The following is a 25,035-nucleotide window of genomic DNA, read 5'->3' on the forward strand; positions in this document are numbered from 1 at the left end:
GGGGGTTTGACTCCCCCCGGACTAGATCAGCATTACCAGCATAATAATGAAAGGATTTAACTATGCTTATCATCAGAGAGTGGGCTCAAGGCTGGGAAATTGGGCCAGAAGTGTGGGTTGAATTGTGTGTATTTATGGCAGATCGTGAGTGTGTGGAGTTGATTTAACCACAGAGAAACAATAAAAGTCTCTGTATTGTCTGCTGTGCTCAGAAACTATTTTCTTTGCCAATATTTGTGTGATTGTGAATGTCTCTCCCTCCATCTCTGTTTTTTTTTTTATTTGTCTGTCAGAGGGTGTTCGAGCAGCGAGACAGAGAGCGAGGCAGGAGATTTGTTGGACCAGCAATTTGAGGAACTTAACAACAAGCTTAACTCAGTCACAGATCCAACGGGCTTCCTGCGCATGGTGTCAAGAAACAACCTGTTCAACAGGTAGGGGTTTGTTGCGCATCTCCTGAACGTTCCCAGCTGTCTTAATCACCTCCTTTTCCACAACAAAAGATCAAAAACTATCTGCCTGGGTAAGGAGATCCATGGGTATTGTGACTGATCTGTGAAAGGACTCTTTGCGATCGTTTCGCCGGCGCAGAAGCAGCCTGTGAATCCTCCTTATTAAACAGACGGAGAAGAGCCAAGCTGCTAAAACCCTTATCAACTCTCTTCTCTGATGGAGCCCTGTTTGTGCGCATGTGTTCATGCATGTGCACGCTCTTATGTCTTTTTATGAGACACTTCCATCAAAGTTGGCTCTTCTTGTGTTAGTTGTGCAGATTTATGAGTTCTTGTTGAAACCACCATTTGCCTGTGCGTCGTGCTATTTAATGAAAACATTAAAACTATCCTTGAACACTGTACTGACTGATAATGTATACAAGTGAAAAGTGTGCGTGTGTGTGTCTAGGTCATATTTTCTTGTCCTAGTGCACAGTTGAGCTGCTCTTTGATGAGGGGGTAATTCCATCTTTAATTGACTCTCTGTGCTCATTAAGCCCCTTTAATGGGCTGCCGGTAATAATCCGCTCATTCTTATGGGCCTTAAAAAACAAAAAATTGTAAAGCTGCACATGCTTAGGAGCCCGTTTTCTATCACAATGCAAAAGCCTGAGAAAATGAAGAAGACTTTACAACCATTTCAAGACAATCACCGAGAGGTTTGGTATCATGTAACCAGCATGTATGTGCCTACAAGGGTCTTTCTTTGATTTCACTCTCTCTTGTTGTTCTTCCTCTCATGTAATGGTTTTATTATTCATCAAAATGAATATGCATGAAGACCAGTTTTGTCAGAAAGACAAAAATCTTTAAAAAAAAAACAAAAACATTTTATTAGAATGGGTTCAGGAACAGTCTACACGGCATAAAAAAAGATTTGTCAATTACTCTCTTTTATCACTAATCTTCACAGAGGAGCTTGGAGGGATTACTGTGGGAAGGTGATGATGAAAGTCTCTGTTTGTCTAATCCTATCAGCGTGTAACTCAATAAGTCATTACGCACAGTCGTCCCTTAATGAGATTGTTTGATGATCGTGATGAAGTTGTCAGTTAGGAGGCAGCAAAGACTCATTAAAACACGACGCCTGCTTTGAAAGGGTTAAGTTGCCATAAAGTTAAGAAAAAAAAACTCATTATTTTATCCGGTCATTATAAAAAGAGGTCATTGTGTAGCCATGGTTGACTGGTTTACATTCTTTAGCCCTCAGATCATACTTAAGGACCTCTCTTTCGACTGCAGACTGAACAAAGCCTTCACCCTCGGCCTCAGTGCCCTCGGCCCTTTCTAGTCGCTGTTTTGCTCTACAATCTACACTCACCTTCTCTTGGCTGACATCTCGCCTCCTCTCTCATTCCTTCTGTCAGGCTAACAAACGATTGTTTTGCTTTCACTCGGAGGTTCGTGCCAGAGCCTGGGAGAGAGACAGAGAGGCTGGAGGGAAGCCTGTGGCCTGGGGCTTTCAGACGGGGCAGGATAGATGTCTGTTGGATGGGTTCTGGAGGAAACTCAGGCTGGTGGAGCAGATGGAGAGCAGTGACAAGTGCAGGCATAAAACTGGGCCCCACAGGGCCAAGCAAAAAACTTCTAACCTCAAGGCCACCATTAGCACAGTTCTCAGTATGCTCCGTGCCTGAGCAGTAAGCTGTTAACGTCCACCACATGACTCAGAAGACTGGACTGTTACTTTATATTGGTTTACTCAGATTATTGTTGTACAATAAATGTATAAACCTAAAAAAAAAGAAAAAACAAACACTGTTCCTCTCCACCTGCGGGGGACTCTATCGAGCTCACTTCTTTTGAGCTCAGTCTGGCAGAGCAGTGTAATACTGCCATCTAGTGGAGGTGGATATATTTGACCTAGTCCAAGGAGGTATGTGTTTTTAGCAGAATTTGTGCACAAGATTACTCAAAAAGTAATGGATGTATTTTGATGAAATTTTCAGGTAATGTTGAGGTTGTCACAAAGAACAAATGATTAAATTTTGCTGGTGACCAGGATCATGATCCGGCTCCTACAATTTTTTTATGACCCTATGGCCTAGGCAGAGGTTTACACTCTCAGTTCTTCTATTTACATCTTAATTTTAGGGGAAATTTTGCCTGCCAGTTAATTCAGTGTCAATTTAGGCTGCGCATGCATCTAACCTAGTTTCGCTTACATCAACTGCTGCTGTTGAAAATTGGGTTACTCTCTTTGACCTCAAACAAGCAGCTTATCTGATGTGATACAATCTAAAAGGTTAACAATAAACTTTTTGAGCTACTTTCCAATTTACCATATTTAAATGATATGATACAAAGAAATACACTTATGATGCAGAAGATGCTATTCTAAAGAGAAAAAATGAAGCTTAAGGTGTACTGGGTGCTTTTGTTGGATCTATTTGTATCAGAATTATTCAGCACAGGTAAAGGCACTTTCATTTAAAGCTAATCACTAGGTGGTAATTTTTACAAGAAGCACAATGTGGTTGATATAGGAACTCCTAATTTGATAATGAAAAACGTGTTTTGTTATATTGATCGACATGATGTTTCAAATATTTAAAACTCTTCTTGGAGAGATTATGATTTTGTAACTTAAAAAAACACAAGTAGAGCTTACATTAATGTGTCAGGTAGCAGACTGTCTTTAGCTGTTCTGAATTGGGTTGTTTTAAAGTAACATGCAAAATAATAACCACATTACTTTGTTTTGTGTCTGTTCAGGAGTTGCCAGAGTATGACCAGCCTGTTTAGTAACACTATGTCTCCAGCCAAAGATGGTAACTCTTCCCTGCCTCGTCGCTCTAGCAACCTTGGCAAACCTCCGCTTCGGGCACTGTATGATTTACTCATTGCACCTATGGAGGGGGTGAGTGTTAACTGTGCAGCTTATTGCCTGCCTCTTTATGGTTTTGTTAATGAATGAGTAAGATAAGGGAACACCTAATAGACACAGCTACTAGACACAAAAAGCACCACATTGTGACATTTAATCTACATTTGAAATATTTTATTCTAATTCCTTTTGTTGACAGGGCCTGATGCACTCCAGCGGGCCTGTTGGCAGACACAGACAATTGGTGATGGTGCTGGAAGGAGAGCTGTACCTCATCCCCTTTGCCCTGCTAAAAGGAAGCTCTTCCAATGAATACCTTTATGAGCGTTTCAGCCTCATTGCTGTGCCCTCCATCCATGGCCTTGGAACCAATGCCAAGGTTTAAATTCCCATTCAGTTGATTTAAAATAATGCCCTACCTTTAACAATATCATAAATCTTTAAACCTCCCTCCTCAGATTGTTGTGCTAGAATGTAAACTGTGTTGATGTCTTCTTAGGCTCACTCTCGGCGTCCTGGACCAGCTCCAAGTGGTGGAGTCTCAATGGCAGCAGTGGTAGGAAATCCGAAACTGCCTTCACCTGTGATGGATCGATGGCTTTGGGGTCCGATGCCCACAGCAGAGGAGGAGGCCCTAATGGTTGCTGAGCTGCTCGGATGCCAGCCTCTGACCTGCTCTTCTGCCACCAAGGAGAGGGTGATGAGTGCCCTGACACAAGCTGAATGTGCGCACTTTGCCACCCACATTTCCTGGAAACTAGCAGCTCTGGTGCTCACTCCAAACCCCGAGGGTGTCACCGGAGGAGCAGGGGCCAGTGTGGGCGTCGGAACGATGGGCAGAGGTGCAGGTGGAAGGCGAGGCAGCAGTGGTCGAGGCAGGAAGGGCTCCACTGGGAGTGGCTACACTATCCCAGAGTCTCTCCACATGCAGGATGACAGCAGTGATGTGGAGAGCATCTGTGACAGCCCACCTCTTCAGGAGTTCCTGCTCACAGCTGCAGATATATTGGACCTGAGGCTGCCTGTTAAGCTGGTGGTGCTGGGGTACGTTGACTGGTTAGGAAAGCAAATTTAAACAGTGAACACTTAGAAATGAGTCCTAATGTACTAATTCTTGAAAATATTGAGTTGTAAACTGTTTTATAACTTTTAGGTTGATTTACTCGTGCTTTATCTGGCTACAGGTCATACCAAGAGTCCAGCAGCAAGGTCACAGCAGACGGTGTTGTGGGGCTAACCAGAGCCTTCCTGGCTGCTGGCGCTCAGTGTGTTCTCGTGTCCTTGTGGCCTGTACCCGTTGCAGCCTCTAAGGTTTTTGTCCACGCTTTCTACTCTGCCCTGCTCAATGGGACCAAGGCTAGTGCAGCCCTAGCCGATGCCATGAAAACTGTCCAGAGCAGCAAACAATACTCCCACCCATCCAACTGGGCAGGTTAGGGATGCCATTCATTTATGCATTCATTCAGCATTAGCATAATTAAATAGAGGATGTTGAAATGAATTACTTTTTTTCATCCTTCAGGATACATGCTGATTGGCAACGATGTGAAGCTGAACAGCCCGTCCTCTCTGATTGGCCAAGCCTTGGCTGAGATTCTGCAGTATCCAGATCGAGCTCGTGATGCACTGAGGGTTTTACTTCACCTGGTGAGACACAGACTCACACCAAGATGGAAAACAACCAGAAACACACATAGCATACTGATGTACCACTGCATTTCAGGTGGAGAAGTCTCTTCAGAGGATCCAGAATGGACAGCGTAATTCGATGTACACGTCCCAGCAGAGTGTGGAGAACAAGGTGGGGGGTGTCCCTGGCTGGCAGGCCCTGCTGACAGCTGTGGGCTTCCGCCTCGACTCTGCAGGCACCGGTATTCCTGCTGCTGTCTTCTTTCCCACTGCTGACCCTGGAGACAGGCTCCAGCAATGCAGTACCACTTTACAATCACTGTTAGGTATGTTGAAACAAGCTGCATGTCCCTAATATTAACAAAATAAGTTTAGAATCTGTTTCAAGTTTGTCTTCCATATATTGTTGCAAAGGTTCAAGGAACTAAAAGTGAGGGTTCTATTAAAAATGTATCCAGAATCAAATAACTTCACATAACAAGGTGACCATCATCAGCTTTTTAGAGCAATACAAGTTCTATTGGGTACACTTCTGTATCTATGCAAAGTACTGGACAGGCTGGGTATGTCATCACTTTATAACGTCACATTGAATTAAGCCTGTTTCAGTATCTTCATGTAATCTAAATTTATGTAAAGTCGGAATTTTGTGAGCATCATGCAAGCTTTCTTGTATTTAATTTGACTAAATACAACTTTTGGAGTCTCTTACTGGAACTGTAGGTGCAGCATCATTGTCATGCTTCAGAAAGAATATTGGTGCCAATCACATCATTCATTTCGGTGTTTAATAAATAAAGATCAAAGATCTAAAGTGCTAAAGGGTCTTAGTGTCTGTATTATTTTATGTCACCTTTTTTAGTTCTGCATATTTTAAATTGTAAATACAATGTCTTATATGAATAATGAAGAACTTCCATTGTTCTCACATCTTAGGTCTGCCACCACCAGCTCTCCAAGCTTTGTGCAAACTCATCACAGCTTCAGAAGCAGGAGAGCAGCTCATCAACCGGGTAGGGCCCTGCACCTCTGAACAAATGCTTCTGGGTTTTATTTTTATTGTCATGGATTTTTAGATCCAAATTCATATACTATGAATGCATTAAGGCATACCTTTATACTTTGTTTGCCAAACTTTCTTGCTAGAAAAATTGATCAGAAACACATTAATTCAGATAGAGCATGTGCTCTATCCTAATGCTGCCTAGTGAAATGCTGCCTAGCTAGCAGCACATCCAGTACAAAGTTTAGCTACAATGTGGGTCCTTTATGCTCCTAAATTTGTTATACCAGAGAATTAATTTTGCAGTGCATAAGTTTATCCCTGTATATGTGTAATATGTGGGAGCTTTTAGTTAGAGTGAGTGGTGATTTTCAGTTTTTGTGCACAAACATGAAATATGCTCAGCCTAATCTTTGTGTGTTGATTGCATCTAACTCTTTGTTATATTAAACACTTTTCTTGTTGCTTTTATTCTTCTTCAATGTAAGGCTTTGTACCTTTTTGTGTATGGCCTGTGTGCATGCAATTTAAAGCTTATTCTCTCTTTCTTGCATCCAACTTGTGATCTGAAGGCTGTTAAAAATATGGTGGCCATGGTAAGTGTGCATTCACCCACCAGCACTTCAGTCCATTCTGCTGCTGTTTCTCAATTCTTCACTTTTTTCTGCTAAACTAAAAATGTTAAATTTCCGTGCACATGCTGAATGACAATTTTATATTCTGTTTTTTTTTATGCGCTTCAGTGTTTGCATGCCTTTTCCACTACTCTTTCATAGAGTTAGAGCTAAGGAACTTTTGGTCCTTAAGGATTTAGAGCACTGGTTTAATACAGGTCAGAAGAAAGTTTTAGGTTAGTAACAAGGACAAAGCTATGATGCAAACACCTCCACCAAGGATGACAAGGCACATTTTTACTTTGTGCACAGTTGCATCAAGCTGACAAAGATGTCTCTGTTCTGAATTATGCAATCCCCAAATAAAAGGAGGAAGGCTACATCCCCACAAAACCCTAACCCTGGGATTTCTAATTTCCTGCAGCAGTTGTTTTTCTTTTCTTTTTTTTTTTTTGCTTAGATCACTCATTCATATGATTCAAAACATATTCAAAAACAGACTGATAACACTGATTGTCTCCTCTTTTTTTACCAGCTACACCAGGTGCTAGTTCAACTCCAGACAGGAGAGAAAGAACAGGATTTTTCCCTCCTACCCATTCAGGTGTCCATCAGTGTGCAGCTATGGAGACTGCCAGGATGCCATGAGTTTCTGGCTGCTCTTGGTAAGTCATCTATAACAGTGCGTCAACAATAAAAATAAATGTTATTTTTTAATATGTAACAATTTTCAAAAGTACCCTGAGAAAGTGGGAACATTTTGGTGCACATGAAACCATTTGACCATTTATGTATTTCAAGACACAGACATGAGGATCGGTGTGTCCCTGACTCACATTTGCAAAGTGATTTTGCAACAGTCATTGTCTCCTGTGTGCAGGATTTGACCTATGTGAGGTAGGCCAAGAAGAAGTGGTGCTGAAGACAGGCAAGCTGGCCAACCGACGCACTTTACACTTTGCCCTCCAGTCTCTGCTGGCGCTGTTTGGTAAATTTGTGTTTTCTTTTTGTTGTTGTTATTTTCTCATGCTGAATTTTTCTTTTGAAAAGAAAAAAAAGAACTTAATTTTGGAATCATTCAGAACATGCTTTTATGTGCTTAACAGTTCTTTTGTTTTTTTTTGGTTTTTTTTTAATCATTTTTCACAATTATCCTTTTCTCCTTTTCTTTGTTTTTAGACTCCACAGAACTGCCCAAGCGCCTGAGTCTAGACAGCTCATCTTCCCTTGAGTCTTTAGCCTCAGCCCAGTCCGTGTCTAACCCAATACCCACAGGGTACTCAAGCCTTCCATTTTCTCCTCCTTACTTGGACAATCAAGCATCAGATGCTATCTCTGTCTACAGCCTCAGCTCTGTAACTTCATCCATGAGCTTTGCCTCCAAGTCAGATTGTGATTTTCTTGGTCATCGGCAACGAGGTGGTGCCACAGCACACTTTTCTGTTCACAAACACCCTCATGTTCCCCGTAGTCGCTCGTCTCCTCATGGGGCAGCTGCTGTGGGGTCCGGAGCACGGGGCGATGAAGAGGAATACGAGGGCTTTTCCATTATCAGCAGCGAGCCACTGGGAAGTCACTGTGACTCTCTGCCTTTGCCACCAGGCCACAGCCAGCGACATCATCGTGGAGGTAGAGGGGTTGGTGGGTCCACCGGAGCAGGGAGAGGCTACACTGTCTCAGTTTCATCAAGAGGCAGTGTCAGCACCCCCACATCACCAGTCAAAACATCTCTGGTACCCAGCCCGAACTCACCATTTCAGAAGGTGGGTAAGGTGAGCAGTTCGGATACAGGTGAATCTGACCAGTCCAGTACTGAGACAGACAGTACTGTCAAGTCTCAGGAAGAAAAAACTGTCAATCTCGATCCCCAAGAGCTGGCCCAGAAAATTCTGGAGGAGACTCACAGCCATTTACGTGCTGTAAGCAGTCTCCAGCGGGCCGGAGCAGAGGGTGGAACAGGTGCCGCAACCACAGCTCGAAGCAGCACATTCCGCTCCTCTGAAACCAGCGCATTCAGCCGTCCTAACAGCAGCGCTAGTGGCCGAGCTCAGTCTTCCCCGAGACCCAAACCTCCCTCTCGTTCATCTTCCCTGCAGAAGATAAGCTCTGGATACAATAGTCCTGCAGTCTCTGAGTCTTCCCAAAAGGAGGGCAGCCATCCTTCACCCACTTTGGACAGCCATGCACAGTTTAAATTGAAGTACCCAAGCTCTCCTTACAGTGGCCACATTTCTCGTTCCCCAAGTAATGTGTCTCCCAGTTCTGGTCACCAGTCACCAGCTGGTAGTGCTCCATCTCCTGCTCTGTCCTACTCCTCCACAGGCTCTGCATGTTCTACATCAGCTGATGTGCCAGATCTGGACAGGCTGAGAAGAGGGGTCATTGATGAAAAAGTCCAAGCTATCCACAATCTGAAGACCTTTTGGGCCAACGCTGCAGCTCAGCAACAGCATCATCTAGGTCCTGTCAGAGCCATCCACGGCACTCCTGGACCTATTGCTTCTGCTGGCAGAGATGTACTGAGCCTTCTAAACTTGTCCCCACGGCACTGCTCCCCTAATGATGGCCAAGACAGCCTGGAGCTGCGGGAGCTGGGACTGGATAGCAGTAGCAAGAACTCTTCCAATGGTCACCACTGTTCCAACCCTAGAAAAGTTGCCCCATCGCCTACTATTTCCACAAGCAGTAGCCCTGGTGCTCGTTCAATTCGACTACCTGCTGGCAATGGATACAAATTCCTGTCACCTGGAAGATTTTTTCCCTCTTCTAAATGCTGAAATGTTCAAAATGATCATTTTTTTTTGTCTGTAAAGTACTATCCCTGTGAGCTGGAGGAGTAGGGCACCTTTCCAAGACTAATATTAGTCCACCAAACTTGACTGACAGTCAAACGGCTTTCTTTGGCTAGTGAGTGTGCTCCTGCAGAGGCACATGAATGCTTTGGAAACTGTCTTGTCTTTGTGCCCATAACACTGTAAATGGCAATGAGAAATACTCAACGACCTGATACTGTGTTTGTGTGTAACTGTGTCAGGTGGATATAAATGCAATTTTTTTTTTTTTCTTTCAAAAAAATCTTTGTGTGGGCCAAGATGCAACAACTGTTGATTCCCTTCATTCTATTTTTTGGGTTGTTTTGAAATTTATTTGTTATTGTTATTATTGTTTGTTATTGTTGTTAATATTAAAAATAATAATTATTATGTTTTGTAAATTAACTTTGTGTTTCACAATCAGTATTAAGCATTTTTATATAATTAAAAAGTGAACAAATCTGTACCATGTTAAGATGGATGGAGTGGGAAAAAAAGATTTAATATTTTTTATTGAAATCAGAAAGGGCATTTTGCCTGATTTCTTTGTGATCTGAGTGTCTGCTCTGAAGCATGGATTCTCTTGCTATTCAGTGTTAAGTATCATGTATGACTTTTTAGCCCATGACTTTTTGAAATTAAAAAAAATGTCGATTTCACAACCGCCATCTCTCATTTATCAGTAAACTGTTACAATAAAAAAAAACATGTTTACTTTCTTGTACTCCAGACTTGCCATTATTTTGTTTAGTAGCTTTATGAAATGTGTGTGCACATGTTCACCACACACTTTTTTTGCTTTACAAATACCAGCTTTAGTATAAGAAAACAAGAATAGTGTTTGTGTGTACACAATATATTTTACACCTTGAACGTTTCAGTTTTCAACTTAGGACAGTTACAGTAAGGGTCCAAAATGAATTAATCTGTCATCAGGATGGTATTTTATAAAGCAGTCATAAATTTAACTTGCAAATCAGAACATTAATGAACAATGTAAACAAAAACACGATAGATAGATAGATAGATAGATAGATAAATAGATAGATAGATAGATAGATAGATAGATAGATAGATAGATAATGTCTGAAGTCTTAAAAGAGTGCTGTAAGGGCTCTAGAAGCTATAATATTGATTTCATTGGTTAATTCTTGTTAGTGGGCGTGTCCTTTTTCATTCAACAAATCACTGCTTACGTAGGCGGTAACGGGCGGAGCCCCTACATTTCATGACGTCAGTGTCAGCGGCAGCAGGGCAGTGCCAGCGGTACTGAAAGAAACAAGTAGCGATGGTTCTCATCAAAGAATAGTAAGTGTATTCTTTCTGTTTGAACACTTCTTATGCTCATTTGAAACCCCTGTTTGATTATACTATCAAGTCTGCTCGGTCGGGGTGGTTCTTTCAGTGTCAAACAAAAGTAAAACTTTTCGTCGGTGCCTGTTCAGACACGAGGGGTCGGGAGGAAGAAGAAGATACTGGGATTGCTTAAGAGCTATTCTGGCCCACCGGCTTTGACGGGAGCATAGCGTTGTTTGACAGCTGTTGTTTTCTTTCTGTGCTTTCCTTTGTGTTCACGCTAAATTGGTGGCTTCTTTAGACTCGGATTGGGCTGCTTGCTCGCGCTATGAGCACTGACTTTTGTGTTCTCCAGCTTAGAACTTCGAGTAATATGCTAACGCTAAGTTAGCTAACCGAGAGCGTCACCTGGATGGGGAAGTCACTTTTAGCTCACTAGCTGTCTGTTCTGACTCAGTCATCTTGGCCGCGACCAATGTAACAAATTGCGTAAAACAGGGCTTTCGTGTCAAACTGAGTTGTTTTTAGTCACCTAGCTTGGTGCTTTCAGCCAGTGTGTTTCGAGCGGTTTTGCTATTTTTAGCTTTTGAAAACATTAATCACGTTTTGCTCCACTGTGCGAGCCAGGTCTGAGGGAGAAATAGGCATTTGATTGTTTGTAATAAAGGCCAGAAGGAGCGACTTCACTTGGTAACAGACACCATTGTTGTGAGCCATCGATTCAAAGCCCCAAGATATCATTTTGCCAACCAGGATTTTAATCAGTGATGCAGAGCTTCCTTTGTGTTTAGATGTGTTAACAAACAGCACCTCAATATACTTCCTTCAGATTTCAAAATTGCCACCTTCCAATAATTATCCTCAATATACATGAAGCAATACAATGAAAATAAAGAGCCATGTTCTTGTTGTAGCAAACAACATGCCACTGTAATTATTTTTCACATACTTGATGTTTCAAACCACATTTAAACTCATACTTACTGAGCCTAAATCTAAAATATCTGACACTGTTTTTGTTTTATTCCCAATTCAACAAAGTAACTGAACAAACTTTTATCAGCTCCATCCATCCATCTAGTGTCTAAACCCATCTGTGGGGAAAAATAAATAATTGCACAAGTTGAACCCATCCTTCTGTAGGATGTTACAGTGCCTGTAGAAAGTATTCCCCTTCTGGATGTTTTGTGCTTCCATTTTTGTCAGAAATCAATCATGGTCTATACCAATTGGCATTTTTGACAAAAAGTGATCACCAAAATACCTTCAGTGTCAAAGTGAAATCAAATTTTTACAGAGTTATACCAATTAAATAAAAATATATGTAATGTTAAATAAGCGACTGCATAAATATCCACCCCTTTCACATCAGTAACTTGTTTTCACTGTATGCTTCATTGTTTTGCTGGGGGAAAAAAATCTTCCTCCTAACCATAGTGTTTTTGCAGACAGTGTCAGATTGTCCTCCAGGATTTTCCAGTATTTCACGGCATTCATTTGACCCTTTATCTTTACAAGCCGTCTTGTGAAGTTGTAACTTACAAGCGTGTTCGTTTTTACACATGTGACAGTCATCCCACTGTTCCCTGAAACTTTGATTGTGTCAAAACCTAACCTCACTCATCACAAGGCCATGCTTTAGAGAAGAGATTAAACATCCTTTTCTGAGTGTCACGTCTGTGCAGCCTCAGTGTGAGTTCAGGATAATGTAGTAATGTCAGATCTGGAGAAAACACAGATTTTGTTAATGGTTGTCACTCCTCGTCAAAATAAACTGAAGTAGTTTTAGGTTTAGGGTTTAGGGATAAAGCCTGGCTTTAGATTTATACATGGAGAAAACTCTGCTTCATACTTTTTTTCTCTCTCTTTTGCATGGTGTGGTTAGGGAGGGGAAACTTCTGCCTCATCGATTTAAATAAGTGGTTGTAATCACAGCTCGGTACATCCTCAGAACAATGTCAAAGCAAGAACAGCTGAGTATAAGTTTGGTGGTGTGCGTTTAGGTATTTTAATGATTCAAACAGAATCTTCTTATTTATTATTTTTCAGCCATGCTTTCTGCCACTGGTCTGTGAAACACATTGGCGAATTTTCTCACCCCAAATTCCTACTTTGCATCTTTTGTGCTCCTTCTTTTCCCTCATCATATTGAGCCTTTCTTTGGCTCGCTGTTACACCCAGTCTCGGGTTTACTTGGCTCTGACTTTTCCGTTTAGTTTTAGTGATGAGTGTGTCATGTTGCGTAGTCAGCAGTGCGTCAAACAGGCCAGTAATAGTTTTTTTTCCCCCCCTCCTCTGTTGAACAGTGGCCTTGAAAGTTTCTGTCTTGCGGTAAAAAGGGTTTCGGTTTGTCTTACGTTCAGGTGCAAGTCATGACTGAGGCTGAAAAGTTTCTCGTCACAGTCGATTTGAAATTTTCAAATAATGCTAACAAAATAACTATTGAATGCAGATTTGTGAGGGCAGTTACACACCCATCAGCCATGTCATTATGACCACTGACATGAACTGAAGAATGTCACGTATCTTTACAGTCGCCTGCAGTGAGCGGTGTGCATTAGAGGTCGACTGATATGAGTTTTCTATGACTCGTGTCAGTCTTTAGAAATCTAGGTCGATATATGCATCTTTTTATTTATTTATTTTTTTTGTTTAAATATGTAATTTTAATTTAACAAAATATAACAATAACTAAATAAACACATGTTGAAAAACATTTGGAATAACCTGTTTACTTTAAAATATTATATATGAGGATTCGCACCTCTAAAGAAATGTGGGCTGCAGTGATCTGATTTTAGCAGCTGCTGGTGCATCTTCACTTTCCTCCGCCATAATTAAGTATGTGAAGACAAATTTATGTATTTATTTGGCCAATATTGGCTGATTGAAACTGGTCAGTTAATTAATTGTTCTGTTTCTAGTGAGCGTATTAAGTGAGCATTCACTCGATAAAAATTGATGCAGAGGAAGTAGGGCTGCAAGTATTGAACCTTTTAATGATCAACTATTTTATATACTAATCTATTGATTAATTGGATGTACTGTACATATGCTACATAAATAGTTCCCTACCTTTTTTCTAGATATCCCTTGACTTGTAGAATAAGCTGTCCTCCCCTTCCACTATTAGAACCACACTCAAGTATGCGCATGTGTCAGCACGGGATCTAGCATATTTTAGATGAGATATCAGGATGTTTTGACAGTGTGTTTTAGCCTTTGCTTTTATAGTTACATGCTCATGAAGAGTCACTGTTCAGTAGGAGTGTGGAGCTGAGCTGATAAAGAAAGTGAAACCCTTTTTGGCCCGTCTGAGTTCAACAGTTTGTCTGTTTGACAGTCCAGAACTTTTTGTTTGTGTTTTGATCAAACTGTGTCTGAATTGGTTTAATAGCAGGTGCATTTCTCATCGTAATCAAGTTATTGTAAGGAAAAAGTCAGTATCAATAAAACATAACTCAGATGTTGGAAATATGTGTTTCAAAGACGCACACAAAGAGCCACCGGTTTCATCTGCCGCGCACGTTGTTACAGCTCTGTTTGACGTTTTAATAACAAAACATTTAACAGGTTCAGAAAATGGCTTTTAAATGCTGTTTTCTAGTAAATTAACAGCAACACAATATGAGCAATGCAATGTAATATAATTGTCTGCTAATAGAATGGTATGACAAACCCAAATTTGTCCTTCTATATGCTTTTTTTTTGTTTTTGCTTGTCAGTATATTTACCCAAGTTGTTGTTATTATTTAATTCTGGTAATTGTGCTATGTCAGATGTGAGTTATTGTCTTTTGGTACCAAATTTTTGAAGCATTAACACTCTTTATTCTTCTTTGCAGCCGTGTGGTTTTACCTTGTAGTGTTGAGGAGGTAAGTAAATATTAGTTTTGCTTTTATTATTATTACTTATACTATTACAGTAATTACTATCAGATTGTTTTTGTTTGTATTTTATATCTTTGCATATAAAGAAATCTTTAAAACATAATAACATCAGCACTGAAGTAGTTAAACTACACAAATGAAGACGTTGCCCACACTTCTGTCCTTGTATGTGTGTGTTTTAATCCAAATGAGTACAACTATATACAAATACTCCAGTCTCCCTTCAATGTTGGGAGACCAAAAAAAACACAAATTGTATATTTTCATAAAAGGTTGTCCTTTGCTTCCTATGCTATAGGAAATAACTTATGGGTCACTGAATCTCTTTTTCTTAGTATTTAAAAAACCTTTTATAATGGGTGCCAAATACAGGCTTTTAGGACATTTTACATGAAGGTCTGCATAAGCAAAATGCTACTCAAATTATTCAACAATTTCTGCACGTATTTAGTAAAGAATGTCATAAACGCAACAAGCAGCAAAGCCAGTGAACAACCTCATCCAAAAGCAACTCCTGAGATTAATCTCATGTTATGCCAAATATGAAGATTTTAACATAAATAGAAAAAAGTAAGATGAGAACTTTTGGGCTAAAATGCAGTAAAATAAAGCTACAGAAACTATGAGGATCAAACCATAACCTGTAATATTGTTTCATGGTTGAAATGCGCTTTTATTGGCTTGAATCCTTTCAGAAGTTTTGATGCATCTGTCTGTTTTTTTGTTGCAGTATCAAGTCGGACAGCTCTTCTCTGTGGCTGAAGCAAGTAAAAATGAGACGGGTGGAGGTGAAGGCATTGAGGTTCTTAAGAATGAGCCTTATGAAAATAATGAAGAGAAAGGACAGTATACACACAAAATTTATCATCTAAAGAGGTGTGTATCGTTTCCTTATGCCTTGATGCTTTTCCTAGTGTAATAATCTAACACTACCAGAAGGTGGCAGTGTTGTTTTATTTGTGAAGCATTTTTTGTGACTGTTCTCCTTCCTGATATATTTGCTTTAGAATCACTGAAAACTACGCAAGTGTTTTCTTTCTTCTTTATTTACTGTTTATCTTTCCTGCCCTACAGTAAAGTCCCAGCGTTTGTCAGGCTCCTGGCCCCTGAAGGCGCTTTGGTATTCCATGAAAAAGCTTGGAATGCCTACCCCTACTGCAGAACCAGTGAGTATTCCTTCATGTTGCTCTACAACTCCTCTTCTTTTTCCCAATTAAAAGTTTTTGTATTGCCTTTGCCTTTGTGATGGGTACCTGTCTTTTTGTTTTGTTTTGCTGTATATTTTTTTACGTTTATAAATGTGTTTACCTTTTTTTTTTTTTTCTTTCGTTTTCTCCCCCCCACCACCCTTTCTCTTTTTCTTCTAATGAATAATCTTGTTCCAGTTGTGACGGTAAGCAGTCTTGAGTTTCTTTCAAATACTCAAAAGTACGTTAAAGGTGTTTCACTTCATTGTAATTTTTTTTTCAATTTTCCGCCCAGAATGAATATATGAAAGACAATTTCTTCATTAAAATTGAGACATGGCACAAACCAGACCTGGGAACACAAGAAAATGTGAGCACTTCCAAATTGTTCTCTTTTTATTTAGCTTTGACTTACAACAAATTCATCTCAGAGCACTTTAAAGTTAAAACAAACTGTCAAACATGTCATTTGAATTATAGATTTTAGTCATATTTTATTTTGTTTTGTGACAAATATTCTTTGTTTTTATTAGGTGCACAAACTAGACCTTTCCACATGGCAGAATGTAGCTGTTGTGCCCATTGATATTGCAGACGGAAGTCAGGTGTCCAATGCTGTAAGTAGAAACTTCTTCAGGTGTTTTTCTGGCTAAAGATAAATTATACTTTGGCGCCTCTATGTGGCCAGCTGTGTTCATTACACTGTTTGTTCAGCGTTGATCCCATCCACTCCACGTGGAAAACTGCAGCAGTTATTTTATTTCTAACGACAGTAAATATGTTGGTTTGTTTACTTTTTGAGCACATTACACAAGTGGAGGCTTAGTAATTGACAAATATTGCTAAGTATGTTGTCATGTTTGTGTTCAACTGTTAAGGCAAACTATTTTGTTGTTGCTCATTAAACTAGACAAAAGCCCACCGTAAAATCTGAGAGTCCAAGATTGTTATTCTGTTCCCTAAATGTTTAAAACAAATATAGGATGCTTTAATGTTGAGATGAAATGGAGGAAAAAATTGCTGCTAAAACTGATTTGTTTTATTTCAGTTCAGTTTAATTATGTTGTCAGTTGGACGCAGGTGATAGTGAAATTGTCTTTATTATTTTTAAGATACATAAACAAGAAGACAACCAGTCGAATCAGAGTCAGTATGCTGTACGTCCACAGAAAGTGTGGAGAGGTGGTCAGTATGTCCTCGTGCAGCCAATGCTTAAAGCAGCGTAGCCAAAAGGACAACTCAGGGTAACTCAAGGCAGTTCCAGCTTTATTTTTTTCCCCCCAAAAAAATGTTTTAAACACTGTCTCAGAAATGAAGAGAGCGCTTCCTTCTTGAACCCAAACTAGGACCTAGCTCCACGAGAGCGCTAGGCCCAAGGCCTCCTAAACTACTTTTAGAAACCATGAAAACCACACGTAAATGTGCGGTCTGAGAGGAAAGTGCTCTGTTGGGAAAACATGGGACTGCAGAGTTGGAGCTCGGTCATTAATAGCTTTGTGTGTGAAGAAAAGTATGGCTAGATGGTGTTCTGGATTTGGTAGGGAAGTTAAAATTAGACAAATGTAATGTCTCCTAATCTTTTAGGTTTTTTCAGGGGTTTTTTTTTGCTGTTGTTTTTACATTCTGATTATAGAGAATTACTTCTAATGAGGTCATGTAACTTGATTTATGTGCAAATATTTTTGGTAAAAAAAAATCCTATGTGGATGTGTAAGTGGTGGGATCCCACACTTACACTGAAGAACTCGGTGATGCCATCTATAGTAAATAAAGGGGTAGATGGATCCAAAGGCAACAATCTAAGTCGTGTTTAGGTCTTAGTTTTTTTTACGTTGACTCATTTATTATATTATACATTTTTTAAATTAATATTTAGTTTATTGACTCATAAATTGCCATAAATATTTTAGAACCACTTGGCAGTTTTCTTGGCAGTAGTGACTCAGGATTTCATAATCTCAGATTAATATCATGTTTTCTCTGTAGCGTCTGGGCTGTGCATTAAATTGTGCCAAATTTATTTATTTACTTAAGTGGTTGTTGTCTCTGTAGCTTTTATAATGGATCTTGTGGCTCCAAAGCTGGAAATTTTATCTCGATCAAATGGGTTCTTTCTCAAAATCACCTATATTAAGAGAACAGATGAATCCCCGGAGTAGTACATTTCTAATATGAAATAGCATTTAGTTTTTTGAAGTAGGATCATTTAAACGTTCCTTGAGCTTTTAATGAAGTTCTTTATTTATTTGAAGATTATTGTTTATGAAATGAATCCGAATTTATTGAGTGCATGAACAAAATAAAACACTTTGGAGCTTCACATTTCAGTCACTTAACCCTGGAAAAGTCATTTCAAAATTCCTACTTAAAGAAAGGGATTTTGAAGCTTTATGAATATTTGCTTCCTGTTTTTTTTTTCAGCTTAATGATTATTGATATATATATATTTTAAATCAAGATTATTCCTTTTTTGATTTGCATTTAAGAAAAGTTTTGGCAGCTTGTATTTTTTTATGTTCAGTTTTTGTATCGTATCAAAATACAAAAAAAATGACTTTTTGCCATCTCTGAAATCTTATTAGAAGATGTTGCACATTATTGCTGATATTTGACTTCTCATTGCCTCATTTCAGTGTTGCTCTCTGTGTGTGCAATTAAATGGGTGGCTATTTGACAGAGAAATATCGGTGCCTGTGTGTGTGTGTACTAGTTTGTTTGCTGTAGGTAGTTAACAAGGCGGACGTGTTTGCCTCACTGGAGGAGTGTGTTGTGTCTCAGGGCCCTATCAGCCCTCAGCCTCAGGCATGACTGCAGGGCCTGGGGCGTACCGCCAGCACAGATGAGTTTGTTAGCGTAATTAAAGCTTACTATGCTGCTGGAACTAGACAAATACACAACATACCACACACTCCCTTTTTTTTTTTTCCTTACTTGAGGAGTAGCTCCTCTTCATGTACCACGGCACATCGATTCACAGACCTCATTAGAGCTGCACAGTGTATTGTTATAGTGATGGAGCTTCAAGCATTAAAGCAGCCAAATTCTTGCGACTGTGTGTGTAGTAGCGTTGGGGTGTGTGTGCGTTCTCATTTCTTTCCACATGTTTGGCACCCTCCTGGTGGCCAGTAGCCCTGAAAAGGGAGCTTTTAGCTGCAGGGGTATCATGATTTATTTAAAATTACTGGGCCCTTGAGCTGTTGATAATTTAAAAACCATTTCATTTATTTGTGCAATTATTTCTCCTGCCTGCTTCAATGGCGTCAGTTTTGGCATGTTGCGCTCATGTCTTGCATGTGGACTCTTTATCCCTCTGTATTCCTTTACGTGCATTTGATCTTTGTGCTATGAAATCACGACCAGCCTGTGTAATGGGCCATGGGTGGTTTCGTCACTGGAGTTTTTTTTTTTTTTTTTTGGTGGAACGGGATTTTGTAAACTGCTTATGTAAGCTTAAGAGTGTTGTCACAGTTGAATATCAAAACACCAGAGCTTAATGTGCAACATGCATTCATCAACGCATGTGCAGTAGATGCAGCGGGATTCACTGAGATCAATCTTTTAGTGTCACCGTATAAAATGTAAAACCATAGTAGCGTTTGTGCCCCTTAGACATTTTTTCTGCCGAAGCTGCTTGTATCACAGTGCAGGAAAATAAAACCACCTTGATATTGACAACTTTTTGTGTTCAGTGTCTTAATAAATCAAGAAAATATTTTATACTTGAAAGTGATTTAATATCTTATAAACTGAGCACATCTTATGTGTTGTTGTTTTTTTGTCATTGTGCAGTACTGTTTTCAATTAACAAGCTATAGGTTTTCCCAAAATTACGTTTTTCTTTTTCAAATGTTGTATATTATGCTCACTTCTTAAACAATATTTTCTTTCATTAGGACTACAAGCCTGATGAGGATCCAGTCAGGTTCAAGTCAGTTAAAACTGGGAGAGGACCTCTTGGACCCAACTGGCAGGTATTATTCTTGTGCACTTTAGACACTGAGATCATTTTATTCATACAGAAATATTACACCTCCTTTATTGGAAAGAGAAACTAAGCAGAAGCATGTTCTATTTGACCCTTTGTGTCTGATTGTTTTCACCTGGAACACAGCGGTTTACAGATTCATCGGTTTCTCTGACATATTGACATCAGTGAGACATTTTACAAGCTGCTGGAGTTGGTCAAATCTGACGGCCAAACACAGAGCTGCCTCGACTGTCTCATCCACTCACACAAAACACAGTTTTATCTGATGACTACTCTATTAAACTTCTGTTAATGTCATGAAATTAAGGATGTAGTTAATTTCTCCTTTTTTTGGTCTGAAATAAAGCCAGCTCAATATTTAAACTGATTTCTCAAGGAATTCACACTGCCCATACTATCTCACTCCTTCTTCAGTTGCTTTTGTATTTATGTAACTTTTTAGGCTCAAAGCCACCCAAAGTTTTGTACAAAGACAAAACTGAAAATACAAGCAGGAAAACGAAACAATTAAAATTTATAAAAGCTTAAGACCTGAAAATCAGAGCTGAAGGTGAAAATGTTACAATTTTGGTCACCTGCCGAGCAACCAGTGCATTTCTATGTTTAACACATTCAGAGATATTATTCATCAAGTTAAAACTACATTTTAATCTTTGTATTGAAACAACCTAGTTGTTTGTTTCAGTCATACGGTTAAGGTGGTGTAACACAGCTCTTTCCACTGGATCTGAGCAGGAAATTCAGCTGTTGTGCCTTTTTAAATTATTTGTAGACTCTGCTTTTTCAGCGTATGTTGATGAATAACTGGTGCTCAAATGGTTGTTGCATTAGACATCTCAAATACCACAGGGCAATAAGGACTTAGGTTCTGTTTGATGAAGGATATGTGTGTTGATTACAACATATTTTATAAACAAATAAATTCCTGCATCTTTATCTTGCAAGCAGCTGTTTGTTGGCATTAATGTTTAGCAAGTTTCTGTTGTAACATTAGGCATAAAAATCTGAATTTGGTGGCTGGGTTGTGCATCAGCATTTGGAGAAACCTATAATAAAATAAAATGACAGACTGATTGAAATAAAACATACATTTTTGAATTGTTGTACATTCTAATTAAGAATAAATAGAGCTATGTGTTTAAAAAAGGCAGACTGAGTAGAGCTGAGTTTTTTTTTAATGCTTTCAGTTAATTAGGTCAATTTGTAAAGGTTTATTTTGCTCTCCTCTAGAGCACCACTGCCAGTCTTAATAAAGAGCAACCATAGCTGGAGGAAGGTTCAAAACAGGTTGTGTTTTGATGGAAACTAATAATGTTTCTTAGTTGTTATTGAGTGAAGGCGTTATTTCAAGTCATTTGTTTAAAGTTCTGTTTTTAAGCCTAATCACCCAAACTGTGTGACACAATTCAAGGCCAGAAATAAGAAAAATGTCCATTTATGGATATTGATTCTAACAGTCACAAATAGGTTTTGTGCTAAGACTGGCATATTTTTCAATGAAAGGGTTAAATATCAGTATGGAATAATAATTTCACATATTTTGCTGATTTCCTCTTTAAAGCCCTGCAGACTCACGAGCTGGTCATGATGACTGAGAGAGCTTCTGCAGTGGAGCCCTCAGAGTTCACCATGGGAAACTTTCCTCTGCTGCAAGAATTTTCCCAGAACAAAGGCAGACTAACTGCTTTAAAAAGTAGGAATAAAGAGACACAACTTTTATTTTGTGTTTTTTAATTAGATCACTTCCCTGTCTGCTGTGGACATGGAAAACTGTTTTATTAAAAAGGCAGAAGAAAAGTAGTTATGTGACAACAGAGGCACAATTTCTGCCAGCTTCTCAGAGCAATAAAACTCTTGTCTATCTCTGCATGCACACATGCTTGCATATCGGTACCCTTTGTATTTCTGAAAACTTCTGCTCCTTTGAGTGGGGCACAGAGAGGGAGAGAAGAAATGTCACCGTAAGTGTTTTGATGTAGAATCCGTTTTATGTGAAGTTCTCCTTTAGCGATGACAACTTTTCTAAACCTACTGCAAATTTAGAAATGTTTCTCATTTCTCCCCACTCTCGCTCTTCTTTATGATCGTCGCATCAAACGGCAGTGGGACGAGGGTGATTGAGGCGGGTCTGTGGCATTTTCGCTTGGAATGCCGAGCCCGAATGAAGTGATTAATTAAACAGGTGTTCTCGGAGGGGGAGTATTTGTGTTCTGGGGGTGAGCAGGTCCTAGGTGTTAATAATGTAACCGGCTTTGCACTGCGACGCCCTTATCGCTTCGCAAGCACCTTTTTATCTGCCTTCTGTGGCCACAAAAGGCATGCCTGTTGGGAGCGGTGTCGCTGTCGGGGCGGAAGCAGAGAAATGGTCCCTTCATCTGGAGTTTATCCACTTTGCTGTGCCCCAACCCCCTCCTCCTTGTCTTTTCTTCAGAGCGAGGCGCAGTGCAAGCAGCAGAGGATGAATTTAGAAAATGTATTGTGGATTAGGGGACTTTTATCTGAGCACACCACATCATCATATTGATAATTATTTTAGCAAGCTCGAAACCCAAAGCATTATGTATTAATAAATTTAAGCTTTGAACGCATCCAAGAAGAGTTTAAAATAGTGTTCTTTTTAGCCTTGTGCTGCGTTTTAACAATTATCTTATTGCAAAGTTGGTGTGAAGTTTTAGTTGGAAGATTTATTATGATACTGTGATTTTAAAAAAAAAAAAAAAAAAAAAAGTGACTGGAAATCTACTTCTGTTCTTTTTTTTCTAATAATAGGAAGAGCTGGCAAGTAAAACTGATTGTCCAAAGATGTGCGCCTACAAACTAGTCACAGTCAAGTTTAAGTGGTGGGGGCTGCAAACCAAAGTGGAGAACTTCATCCATGAGGTTAGTGATTGTTTGCACAGTTAAACCTCAGATTGCAGGATTTTTTTGGGTCAGGTTTGTAGAAGCAGGGTTATTCCTCCTGTATCATGTCTGTGGTTTTTTTTACTTTAATTCCAATTTCTGTTTTATTTTTTAAGTTTTGACAAGTGTAATTCATATCAGCTCAAGACAGATCAGCATGTTTAGCATTACTGCAAATATTGTAATCTTTACCCCTTTTTTCATATTTTTTTTTTCAACTTTATCAGCATATTAATATTGATTTTAGACATCAATCAGCTTAAACAAAACTGTTGATTACTCTCTCCTCCAGCAAGAGAAGAGGATCTTCACTAACTTCCATCGCCAGCTCTTCTGTTGGATTGATAGATGGGTGGATCTGACTATGGATGACATTCGGCGGATGGAGGCAGAAACTCAGAGAGAGCTAGATGAGGTTTGTGTGTGACCTAATTACCCATAATTAAATCTAAAATGTGCGATTCCATATTGGTCAAAGATAAGATAAGATTAACATTTGGAAGAACCGTTGCTCGAGTAAGTGTAGTGGCTTGAAAGTTCAAATTGAATGTGTTGTCATCCAGCTTAAGCCACAGGCTTCCTAATTCTCAGTTTCTGTGATTTGCTGTCTTTTATTTTCATCTGGTGCGTAGGAGTAGTTCTGTGCTGTGTACCGAGGCTGAAGGTCGGGTTTAGTATTTTTTTGTGTAAGGTGTTTATGGTAGAGGTCAGTAATTTAAAGGGCTTTTTTCACTGGTATGACATTGGCTATCTGTCGTATACTCTTATAACGGTTTCCATCTTCACCACACCCTCAGTAACATGAAGCAGTTTTCTGTTTCTGTTCATCCACTGGACTCATTGGTCTTCTGCTGCACTGGGTTGACTTAAAGCACATTGACATCACTTAGAAATGTCCATGAACAGTGATGAAAAGCAGCACATCTGCCTGCAATATTTTTAAGACAGGAATTAGCTAATCGGTCTGCAGAAAATGCTGAAATGAAAAAAAAAAAAAAAAACCCTTCAAAGCATTAATTTGCAAGTAAAAAGAGCTGCATTCGTGAGTCCCATTTCAGCGTTTCAAAAACTGAGTTTAAGTGAATATGTGTCTTTAAGAAATGATGTGTGTGTGCAGCTCATTGGAGTGTGTGTTTGTGTCAACATTTAAATTAAGTCAACATTCAGCTCCGCTATATCCATTTTTGATAAAACCCTAATTACTGATAAATGCTGCTGGTAGCTGATGCTTCCGCCAGCAGAAATACCAAACTTCTGTTGAGTCAAAGAAAAAAAAAGTAATATTAAGGGATTCAATCATTTGAGCTTTGTGTTCAAAAACATTTAACTAACCAAATGCTCCAGTAGAAACCCTTATATGACGCTTTCTCTGCTCCCTTTGGGGTTAGTGTTTTCACTTTCTTCTCAGTGTGGTTCAAGGCGTTTTTATCCCCATCTCCATAGCTCACTGTGAACTCATCAGGAACACAAAAACAAGATGTATGAGTTGCTCAGGCATTTTCACAAGGCCCCAAAATAACCGTCACGGTTTGCATGATGTACATATGTTGTTTGTTGTTTCCAAACTTTTCTCAGTCCTACTGTACATGATGCTTTTAAAGGGAATCTGTTTTTCCAAAAAAATTATGGAAAAAAAACAACCCTTTTTAGTACCTGCAGCCCAGAGCATCTCCACAGAAGAATACGAGGCAGAAAAATTAAATGGTTTGCTTTAAAATAACATGTTATAATGTCGTTAACTCGCACTCTCTGTAAAACCCTACCACTGCTTAGCTCTTGGAGTTACTCCAAATATCAGGTCGGGAGCTTTTGGCCGTACATGGAGAACAAGGGAGGAATCCGGAGTAGACTGGCCAAAGTGGGCCAGTCTCAAACATTCTTGGCGTGCTACCCACATACTGCATTTTGTGCCTTGCCTCCCCCCCCAGAACATCTCGCCCAATCCAACATATGTTTCCCATTTTCCCCTGAAGTAAGTAAACAGGCGGGTGCCATCAAAGGACTGTGGTGAGGAGGCCAGTCACGGCCAGAACCTCTGAGCTCAAGGGTTAGCTGGGTCACACTTTGACTGTATTATATGCAGTGGGATGATGACTACAGTCGCTGCACTTCTCAATCTGAACAAGATTGTCTCTGGTAAATGAGAAACTCTACTTTAAGGTGCCAATGCACGGGTGTCATGTCTGTATTCTTTATGTCTAGTGTTTTAGCGCTGTTGGTGCAGAATAGCGAGGGATGGGAGAAGAACGGGGTGTGGTTGTGTGCTTCGAGATGGCTCCTTTTTTCCTCATTAACATACAAATGGAATTCTGCTGTTAAGGAGGAGACTGGCCTGTGATTGAGAGAAAGAGAGAAAAGAGGGAAGAGAGAGGTGGTGGTGGTGGTGGTGGTGG

At 39.6% G+C, this 25,035-nt stretch overlaps 2 protein-coding genes across 5 annotated transcripts in view; both read left to right on the plus strand.

The window, feature by feature from the left end:
- ttc28 (tetratricopeptide repeat domain 28) overlaps positions 1–10,094 on the plus strand; it is a 189,436-nt gene extending 179,342 nt beyond the window's left edge. For 3 of the 4 annotated variants that reach the window (XM_017417279.3, XM_025006153.2, XM_017417281.3), the window contains 12 exons: positions 294–434; positions 3,210–3,354; positions 3,521–3,700; positions 3,821–4,365; positions 4,506–4,753; positions 4,844–4,968; positions 5,045–5,276; positions 5,887–5,963; positions 6,526–6,549; positions 7,103–7,232; positions 7,448–7,555; positions 7,747–10,094. In XM_017417279.3, the coding sequence (XP_017272768.1) occupies positions 294–434; positions 3,210–3,354; positions 3,521–3,700; positions 3,821–4,365; positions 4,506–4,753; positions 4,844–4,968; positions 5,045–5,276; positions 5,887–5,963; positions 6,526–6,549; positions 7,103–7,232; positions 7,448–7,555; positions 7,747–9,344 (3,553 nt within the window). In that variant the 3' untranslated portion in view covers positions 9,345–10,094. The remainder of the gene's footprint in view (positions 1–293; positions 435–3,209; positions 3,355–3,520; positions 3,701–3,820; positions 4,366–4,505; positions 4,754–4,843; positions 4,969–5,044; positions 5,277–5,886; positions 5,964–6,525; positions 6,550–7,102; positions 7,233–7,447; positions 7,556–7,746) is intronic. The other variant, XM_025006154.2, reaches the window with a different exon arrangement.
- Positions 10,095–10,584: 490 nt separating this feature from the next.
- The window catches only part of LOC108236582 (phosphatidylinositol transfer protein beta isoform), a 17,517-nt gene continuing 3,066 nt past the window's right edge, over positions 10,585–25,035 (plus strand). Inside the window, exons 1-10 of the mRNA XM_017417349.3 lie at positions 10,585–10,688; positions 14,521–14,551; positions 15,297–15,442; positions 15,641–15,732; positions 15,952–15,959; positions 16,049–16,123; positions 16,287–16,370; positions 19,647–19,724; positions 22,511–22,621; positions 22,935–23,057. Of these exons, the coding sequence (XP_017272838.1) occupies positions 10,669–10,688; positions 14,521–14,551; positions 15,297–15,442; positions 15,641–15,732; positions 15,952–15,959; positions 16,049–16,123; positions 16,287–16,370; positions 19,647–19,724; positions 22,511–22,621; positions 22,935–23,057 (768 nt within the window). The 5' untranslated portion in view covers positions 10,585–10,668. The remainder of the gene's footprint in view (positions 10,689–14,520; positions 14,552–15,296; positions 15,443–15,640; positions 15,733–15,951; positions 15,960–16,048; positions 16,124–16,286; positions 16,371–19,646; positions 19,725–22,510; positions 22,622–22,934; positions 23,058–25,035) is intronic.

This window comes from Kryptolebias marmoratus, linkage group LG1, assembly GCF_001649575.2.
Source record: "Kryptolebias marmoratus isolate JLee-2015 linkage group LG1, ASM164957v2, whole genome shotgun sequence".
In the NCBI taxonomy this organism is placed as follows: Eukaryota; Metazoa; Chordata; class Actinopteri; order Cyprinodontiformes; family Rivulidae; genus Kryptolebias; species Kryptolebias marmoratus.